The sequence below is a fragment of the Poecilia formosa genome, unplaced genomic scaffold (assembly GCF_000485575.1).
Source record: "Poecilia formosa unplaced genomic scaffold, Poecilia_formosa-5.1.2 Scaffold102, whole genome shotgun sequence".
Classification (NCBI taxonomy): domain Eukaryota; kingdom Metazoa; phylum Chordata; class Actinopteri; order Cyprinodontiformes; family Poeciliidae; genus Poecilia; species Poecilia formosa.
In genome coordinates, this window is record NW_006800041.1 from 743,966 (window position 1) to 754,067 (window position 10,102).

Here is a 10,102-nt window from a genome sequence, read left to right on the forward strand (position 1 = left end):
GGCCACTTTAACTAACAACTTCATTACGGCAGCCACACACACACACACCATCTCTCTCACACACACTGTTGATCATCAAGCGAAGACTTTTCACAGATATCGCTCAGGTATAAAACTTAACAATGTCATTCATCTTGTTTGAGCTTGCTTTGAAATTGCTTCATTAATATTTGGTGTAAAAAGTTGTCAATAAACTCCCATGTAGTATGGACTTAAATGAGCATTTTTGCTGAAAATGAATTTAATTTAAAGGCTAAACATTTTAAAATTTATAGACAATAAAACATTTTTTTTTAGACATTTTTGGCCAGAAACATGAGCTAAAACATGGATGATGAAGTAGCACATGGAAAGAAACAGGAAATCTCTCAATATTTACATTGTTAATTAAAACATATTCCTTAATTTTTCAAACATGCACTGCCTTCCTGGCGACAGGAAACGGATAAAGTAGCACTTTTGAGCCATATATGGATTGTCCATTAAAATGCAGTTGAGATACATGCAAGTAAGGATTAGCATTCTCTACTGGAAACTCATTTTATACGGGGATCATAAACCAATTATAATCTTTGACTTAAGAGAAAGAACAAGACAAAGATGACGGAAGAGGGAACAGCACAACTCATGTCACAGTCGGGACAGATAGCATGAGTGAACGATCGGACCACAGAGGCGCCAGCAGCCGTTGTTTGTGATCATGCAGTTTGTCAGGTAAGAAAACAGTTATCACTTTTTGTGTCCTCTGTCAGGGCAAAATCTCTGCTGATGGCATCAGAGACAGTCTCTTCAGAATAATGTGTTGAGTAGCGTTGCATTTGGTACCTCTGCCTTCAGAGACAAGAGAATATATATATTCTCTTCTTCTCTTATTTGGGCACTTTTTCTATTTGCCCAAATAATATACAGAAAATACAATATAATGAGGCCTGGCATTACAAAGTCATCAGATTTCAAGTGTCCTGCTCTGAATGCATCATTCAGACCTGGTATTTGAACCTGTTCTTGCCACATGGATCTTGATCTCACTAACACAGAGAGAAAAATGAGTCTTGTAAAACCAGGCATTTTTTTTGTTGGTTTATAATACAGTATGTATTGATGCAGAACTTGGCATTCTTAACAGCTTACCAGCACTCTCTGATAGGCTTCGACTGCAGTCTCACAAGCCGTGCGCTTACTTTTTTATGCTTTTAAATATATTTTTGATTTAGTTTGGTCATGAAAATAAATATAAATATAATGAACTCCAAGCCTGAAAATAACTAAAAAGATAAAGTTGAAAAAAAAATTATGATTTATACCATTTAGGACAACTGTTAAAACAACTTGTGTCTTTGAATAAACAAAATGTATTTACATGGTGTGCTTTTGCCTGTTTATCTGCACAACTCTCAAAGTGTTTCCAGTATCTGCCGAGTTATGCCAGGGCCGTGAAAACATCTCCTGCACTGGGAATGCTCAAGCCCAGACACATTCTCTCTCTCTCTCTCACACACACACACACACACACACACACACACACACACACACACACGCACCTCAATCAACCAATTAGGTCATCAAGGGGATCTCTCATCACAAAGACAGGCCCACTGCCATGCCCAAATGATGGGGTATTCACCCCGTCTCCAACTCAAGAAACATACCGCCCCATGGAAACACAAACGGACACATGCACAACTCAAACACACACCCTGCCCCCCAACTCATTACAGGTCCACTGATCAGAAAGAATGATGCTCGGTTTAACTATCTACCAGAGGAGGATGGTGGGAAAAGAGGAATTTGGACAAAGGGTTGCTCATTGCAGCTCAGCGTCGGCACAGACCAGCAGCTCACGGCAGCAGCCCCCTCTGTTTACTAGCGGCTAATTAATTCGCCACATATGCTGAGAACATCTGTCGCTAGTGACCTGCCGGGAGTGCAGAGGACGCACTGCTGCGACAGCCCGCTCCCCCCCAACTCTCATTAGCACACACACATGTACAGTAACATACACACAAAGAGCATCACACACATGCATGACACATGGACGACTGTTCACTCATAAGTGAAGAGAAACGCATACCTTTGCACGTCAACACGGAACTGGACATCTGCTGAAGCCCACACAAGCTTTGATCCACCTTTATATCTTAAACTGTATCAGATTTACATTTATAAATATTTTACACCGTGCAACCATTAAAATTTCAGTGACTTGTGAAATTATCTAAATATTAGTAACACCTTTTTTTTTTTTTTTTTTTACCCAGTATGTCCTTCATGCTGCACTGTGTCAAAGTTAAACTTGGTGAAATAAAAAAGCGAAGCACTGTGAAAGTGCAAACCGCAGAACCAGCAGAAAAACTCCCACTAGCCAATCAGATTCATTAACCTCCACCATCCCAAAATCCCTCAGGGGGGACTAACAGAGACAAAGACAAACTCTCTTCCCCTTGTGTCCTGTGTCTCCCCTTCTTTCTGCCACTTTTCCTCCTCCCGGACCCAGTTACACAGATTCAAACATCCCTCCCTCAAACAGCATTCCAACATTCAGGTTTCAACAGAGGAATGACCCTCAGAAGCGCAGTTAACAGGGTTTCTCTTAGTTTTTGCCACAAATTAAAGTCTAAAAAACCAACCTTTTAGAACGATTAAATTATTGAAAGATTTTCATGTTCACTGCTTGATTCAGCAAATATACGTATGTTATGACTACCTCAATTATATTATTTCCAAAATCAAAGTTTTAAAATTAATTAATCTTTAAACTTTAGTCAGTCCTTTTAATCTTACTTATTCTTTTATTGAAAAAACAAAAACACACACAATGTTATAATCCGATCCCAAGGCTTCAATAGAATGTATTAAAAAAAAATAATATAAACATAATAAACCAACACATTCTGCGGATGTATCCATGTATGCAAGAACATTCAGTTCTTGCATACATGAGGTTCTTGCAACACTTAAATTAATTTAAAGTTTGTTTTTTTTTAATGTCGCCACATCTTTTTATTTTCCTTTTTTCTAATTATTTGGATGGAATGATTATTTTCTCTCCTCTGAATGGCAACCTAATCTGATAAAACTAAATGTACAAAAACTTAGTGGTGAGTGTCGCCATAGTTCAACAGTCCAACAGATTCCCTGGTTTAACGCACCTGGATCATTGACATGCTGAAAAGGTTGTTACTACCACCAGGGAGAGAACTAAAAAGTCCAGGATGCCGGCCCTCAAGGACCGACTTTGGACACCCCTGCTCTAAAGCAACCAGTCGACCACTCTCTCAGTGCTATTATTATGCCATAACTCAGCCAAATGACCAGCGAACAAGTCAACAAGTCACCCACTCGCTGAAGCATCCGACTGCGTATCTAGTCAGTCACGCAACCACCCAGCCAGTGAGCCCCCCACCTGTCCCTGCTAATTTGGTGAGGAATCAATTAAGGCTGTGTTTGCTGAGTTCTCCTTGCCTTCAGCTCATCTGCTCCTCTCTAATGCAATTGTCCTGTGTGCTGCGTGCAGAGCGGCATAATAAAGTGATAAGGCTAATCAGGTTGGCTGCTCCTCTTCTCTCCCCATACGCACACTACACTTATTCTATTAGATGTGTAATGAGATTCTGCACTCCATCAACACGGTGCTGTTTTGTGTGCGTCGAAAATCGTGCATTCCTAGATTTGTGTGTATGTGTGAGTACAACAGTCTGCGTGTGTGAGAATGTGTTTGGGCAAGGGAGAGCTTATGCTCTTGCAGAGGAAATTTGCTCCATTTACATTCTATCATTAGCTTGAAACAAATGTGCCCTTGAGCTTAGTGCCCCTGTCTCTGTCGGCTGCAAACACTTTACTTTGGCAGACGATCATAGTATCATGCACACACAGACAGACACTCTTCAGAAAGAGACTTGAGCATACAATCAAAGACATTCATGCGCAAACACTCACTTAAACATAACTAACAACACTACGCATTGCTCAAATGGACAGTTAATGTCACACATGCCGCGGAGATAATCAGGTTAGGAATCATCGTACTTTTCATAATGTAATACACACACGCACGCACGGACACGCACACATATCTCAGCAACCAACCAGACAAGCAAAGAGAGTGATGGTTGAGTAGATGTAGAGGACACAGGGCTCTATGATGTGTAGAACAGTTCTGGTCAATGGGGCAGATAATGAGTTGCCATAAACAGCAGCAGTCTTGCAATGTCCAGCTCAGCTCATTACCATGGCTAGCATATGTAATCAGTGTGTTGCTGGGGCGTGTCTTAATGTACTCCGCTATTCCTCAAAGACAGACCTGGGCCCACGGGGTGGGTCATGAGAAGGTAAGAATGGATCAGTGGATCAACCTCAGGAAACATTTGTGATTAGTATTCAGCAATTGTAAAGTCTTCTCACTGTCTAATGACGCAATTTAGACTGAGAAACCACACAAGAAGAAAATGCCATCATATGCAAATGCCAAGACATGCACAGATACAGCAGTCATACATTGGCCAGAAATGAGCTTGTTGATTACATGTGGATTTTGTCCTGAAATTTGGAAAAATTATCTATACTTTTAGTTCATCTTCCAAACAATAAAAAAGATAAAAAGGGCAATGAAATCATAGACAACTCACTGAACTGGTCATATTATAATTACATAAATAGAAGGTTGATTTTTGTTTTTCGTTTTTATATAGTGTACATTGATCACATGAGACAAAAATTCTAAGTAAATATTTATATAGCATCTTTGTGTTATTGTGATGTGCATGGACTTCAAACCATGATACCTACATCACCATGCTTTGCAGATTGTATGAGTTTTTTTTCCTGCAAAGTTGGGTTTAATTGACAATTTCTGTGCTTGTGTTCAAATAATGCAGTTTTATTCTGAAACAAACTTTTGTATGGCTTTTGCCTTTTTTGGAGGAAAAAAGTTTCCTCTTTGCAAACTTGCCAAATAGTGGATGCACCATCCTCAGCTGACAATTTAACATTTTTAGAGATTTATTTTAGCATCTCGCAACCAGTTTTTGGGGGAAACTTATTTGGCCAACTTTTGGCCATTTCTTTTCATGTAGACTATTCCATATGTGAATAGCTGATTTTGAATTATTTTAAGATCTCTTTAGAGTAAATATTTTACAGAACTCAGGAACTGTGACAGCCTTCCTTCAAACTAAAAGTCCAAGCTTCAAACAGGCCAAATGTCCTTCAGAATGATAAATAATGTTGACTAGAGATGGGAAGATTACTAGTCATGCGTGATACGGTAAGGTAGCCGTAAATGTCAGTGATTTATAAGGAAAATTCTAATTACACCGGATTTTATCTCATTTTCTTGGTAAAATTATATATTAATGTATTAATGCACAATAAATAAATAAATAAATAAATAAATAAATAAATAAATAAAAATATTGACCGAATAGTGCTTCCTGTTCGGTCATTGTGTGCTCCCCACACCGCAAAGCACTGTGGGATTTAATTGGTCCGCCAACGTCCACAAAGAAGAAGCTGCACCAGAACGCGCGTATACATGACAAAAAACAAACTGAGAAACATGGCGGAGCAAGGAACTGATACATTCACCGCAACAATGTAAATCGAAAGTTTGGCAACACTTTGGATTTCAGAAGAGAAGGGGATGGCTTGATAAAGCAAATGCGATTTGCAAAACCACGCTTCTGTCAAATACACGACAAACCTTGAAACGGCAACATGGAGTCAGTGTGGGGACGCCTATCAGTTCACCTCCTTCAGAGGCAGATTCACGTCGTTCTTCTTCCTTCATCTCCACGCGTGGTGAGGCTAGCATTTCATCCTTTTTCAGCAGCTATTAACTCCATTTGTACAAAAGCCATAAAAGACCCCTTGTATGTTACGTCCGGAAATTTTGCGCATGCGCACGATTCCGAAAGGGGCAAAAAAAAAATAATGTCGCGATAAAATAATTCTGTTAACTAAATAAAACCTAGAGATGTAGGTGTTATTAATTCAAGGCAGTGCGCCACCGCATAATGAAAAATATTGCAGAAAAACAATTTTAGAATAACTCAAAACTACTCTTATCCTCTTTTACTCGCTCTGTTGACTACGCTACACGTACACTCGTTGCCATAGCAACTGACAACAACGCTACAATCAACGTATCAAGATTCAACACCAAAAAACACTCAAACATCACACACACAGATTAATTTAACCCTTATTTAAATTAATTAATTATTAAATGATTGAATTTTGAATTGCTTCATTTTTTATGAATGAAAAAATATTTATAAAAACATATTTTTCAGCTGAGTAACGTTCATTTAAATCGAGATGCATCGTGATGAGGACGTAAATCTAATTAAATCTCTGGTTGATGAAGAGGAATCTAAGATGTTTCAGATCGTAGCTTGTGAATCCAGATCTGTATCATATGATGCAGATAACTGAGATCCCCATACCTAATGTTGACAAAATATGCAGATGAAATGCCCATCTGTGATTGCATTCATTTTAAACAGTATTTAATATGTTGGTGTCCTCGTTTGTTCTTCAGCAGACATGACTTTTCTTTTTAAAACATATTTTCTTCTCTTTTAGTTTCAGTCTAGTTAACATATTTTAGATTTTTACAATTGTTTAAATTGATGTTGAATACTCAGATCCTCACATAACTATATATTATGATGTCCTTTCTTATATTATATACTATATTATTCGAAAAGTGCATGTTGTTTTGTTGTGAATGCAATAGAAAGGCTTGTTGTGTTTCCTCTGTATTTTAAACCAGGCTCTGGGTAAAATATAATCCTCAAAGCATCATGGCACCAATGTCCATATTCTACAATCTCAGAAATTGTTTAAAGGTTTTTATTTTCATTTTGCTTCATTTGCATTAAACAGTAGGAAAACAAAACAACAGAGGAACTAAAGTACGTGAGTACTTTGGAGGCCAGAAAGCTGCCACCAAGACGTAATTAGAAAACATGCAGGGACTCGCGCACACATACAAACACAATATCAAGCTGTGCTCATCCTCATTAACTTCATCAGTATGATAAAACACAATTCTCTCTCATCCCACCCAAGATTCCATAAAGAGGAGATAGTATTTCAAGCTGCAGACACCAAATCTCTAATTATAACCTTATTTGAAGAAAACAAGGGAGCACTTAATAAGCAAATGAAAGTGATAATAAATCGGAATATGGATTGGACCTAACAGAGTAGATTATACGGGTGAACCCCTGCCGCGAGTGTGAGACAAAGTAAGAGGCAAGTGAGAGAGTTATTAATAATATGACAAAATGAGTAAATTACAAGGCTAAATACTCAAAGCTGTAATTATGTCTCTCTTTAAATAGGCCAAGATGTGGGGATGATCGGATTGAAAGAAGTTAACTGCTTTTCTAATTATTCCTCTCTTGTATTTGCTCACATTCATGATGTGGTCCCTCAACCTGCATCTGTGTTTTAGTTTTCACTGTTCATAGCGGCTGAGTTTTCTGTCAAGTAGTTTCAACAGAGAATACGCACAGAACAAAACCATCTGTTAGCAAATGCAAACATCTCATCTCAAAATAAAAAGATCCTTGTTGACAATTATTGCTGCTAAAGGTGTTGCCACAAAATGTTAAATTAGGAATAACATATTGATCCAGGCCATTTTTATGTGTCATATACGAAACATTCAACTAAATCGATTATAAAAAGCAAGGTCTGATTTGTTGAATGTTGAATAAGCAATGAGGGATACCTTCACTGATTATTTTCAGTGTATATCAGAGAAATTGGTTGATTTTGTTTACTGTGGAAGGTAACAGAGTCCCATTTGAAATATATACTTAAATATTGAGACGAGGGGTTGTCTCACTTCTTCCGCAGACAGCAAACAAAGCACATACGACACAATATAAACCAATATGTGCGTTATTGTATTTAACATTTGAAGTATTTTCTTATTGTGAGCAGCATTTGGCTTTAAAAATGTGTTTATGCTGACAAAATAATGAATGAAATGATCATTAATAAATAACATAAAAACATTTTTATTGTCACAGTATTGAATTGTACTTAGATCCAAGATGCAGGCAGAGATATATTATGAGACTTTAATGAAAACTAAAAGAAAAGTTTAATTAGAGGCAGTTATGGAGGGAAACAGAACAAAGACACAGGCAGAAAACTAGAAGATAGCATAAACATGAGGAAAAATGACAGAAAGACAGGAACAAACAAAAAAAACCAGGAGTGTTTAGAAGAGAATGAGGAGCTAAAGTACTCGGGAGATTGATTATTGACAAAAGACAGGTGGTTTATTGGGAACATGATGCAGCTGTGAGGGGAGACCAGTCAGGCAGCCTGAGGGAAGGAGAGTTATGATCATTCAGCTGAGGAGAATATAAACATTAAGAAAAACAAAAATGTAAAGAAAAGCTAAAATATACTAAGCAGTGCATCATCAACAATACAAACACAGTAACAGTCCAAGACAGATCAGGGTGTGAGTAATGGACAAATTTAAAGTAGGATTAAATAGTTAAATAACATCCCAAGTGTTGAAGAAGTCATGGAGCTCTGCTCAGCCCGTCATCTGCAAACAGATTGTAACAAAACTGCAAACATACCGTACACACCAGGCTGTTCATCCAAACTGACAGAAAATGAGAGCAATAATCAGAGAACCATGGGAACTCTGGAGGAGCAGCGTTGATCCGCAGCTTGGAGTTTATTGGCAAGACAGACATTATTTGTTCACTCAACCCTGGCTTTTAATGAGGAGAACGAGAAGAAAGGGGATGCCGTGTTTTTACAATGTATTTCATATTCGTAAACTTTTCCATTGGAGCATTATCCTTGTTTAGCAAATAATATAGTTGAATCTGCAGTGGGTGGATATTTGAGGTTGGAAAGATATTGATCACTTTGGGACCTGTTGAAGGCCAGTCATATTTTATAATCATTTTACAGATTCTGTACAGATGCACAGTTGATATTAAATCAGACATTAAAATCCTGTATCATCATTTATATCAAATGTTAAAATATTTGATATAACTGTCATTAGTATTAAAAGACATAAAATTTGCTACATAAGGTATAATAAGTGTATGAATTTCTGACACAGTTTTACTAACCTACCACCCAGGCATCATTGAAGTGCCCCTCTGTCTTTGTCTATCACGATAATTCAGTTCCTTCATTTTCCTTCAGTAACCTTTCTTTACCCCCCACCTCCTCCCGCCCCACACCCTCCCTATCTTCTGTCTAGTTCTCCACCATTCCCAAATCTCTTTAGGTTTGTCTTGCGCTACAGGATATGAAATTGACTTGTAAAGAGGAGACAAGTATTCACAGAGGATTTTACCATTCAAGGTTGATTTCATTTTATTTGCTATCAGGGCTGTCTGTCTCTTTGCATGTTAAAGATATGAGGTGGGTGTGCATACACACCCATGTATGTGTGTTGCTTGGTGCTTTGTATCTGCCACTCAAGCAGCTGTACAGATGTCATGCAATCTCACTTTCTTTGCATGGTTATATTTGACATATGCTTAACAGGGTCCATGGGGATCTTTTGGAGCATTGTGCACTTAGGTAGGTGTGTGTGTGTGTGTGTGTGTGAGTTTGTGACCCTGAGCTCCGGTGCCGATCCAATAAAGTTGTCTGTGAATGACAGCTTTATTATCTTGCATAAAGTGGAACAAATGTAGACTTGTCTTTCCATCAGAATAGAGAACTGAGAAAACAACAAACCACACAGACTAAGGCTACGTCCACACAGCAGGTATTAATAGTAAAAAACTTGCTTTACCAAGTCTTTAGACTCACATTCAGGCATTCACCCATTCATGCACACATTCATATGCTGATTGGGTAAGCTGTGGCCACAGATCAATTCATGGTGAATTCAGTTTTTTTTTTTTTGTGTGTGTGTGGTTGTTTACACAAATCAGATTTCTGTGTGAACAGTTGACAAGCCCAAGTGACAAGCATGCATAGAACATAGACGTCACATAGCAGTGAAATAATAACTGATGCTGCCATCTATTTTCATGTTCTCCATGTTCTCATTTTTACAGGTCAGTACACTTTCTGTAAATGTGAGTTTGGCGGTTAG

At 38.0% G+C, this 10,102-nt stretch overlaps 1 protein-coding gene across 1 annotated transcript in view; it reads left to right on the plus strand.

The window, feature by feature from the left end:
* The first annotated feature begins 5,542 nt into the window (after positions 1-5,542).
* esrrga (estrogen-related receptor gamma a) overlaps positions 5,543-10,102 on the plus strand; it is a 263,653-nt gene continuing 259,093 nt past the window's right edge. The window contains exon 1 of the mRNA XM_016674828.1: positions 5,543-5,796. Within this exon, the coding sequence (XP_016530314.1) occupies positions 5,713-5,796 (84 nt within the window). The 5' untranslated portion in view covers positions 5,543-5,712. The remainder of the gene's footprint in view (positions 5,797-10,102) is intronic.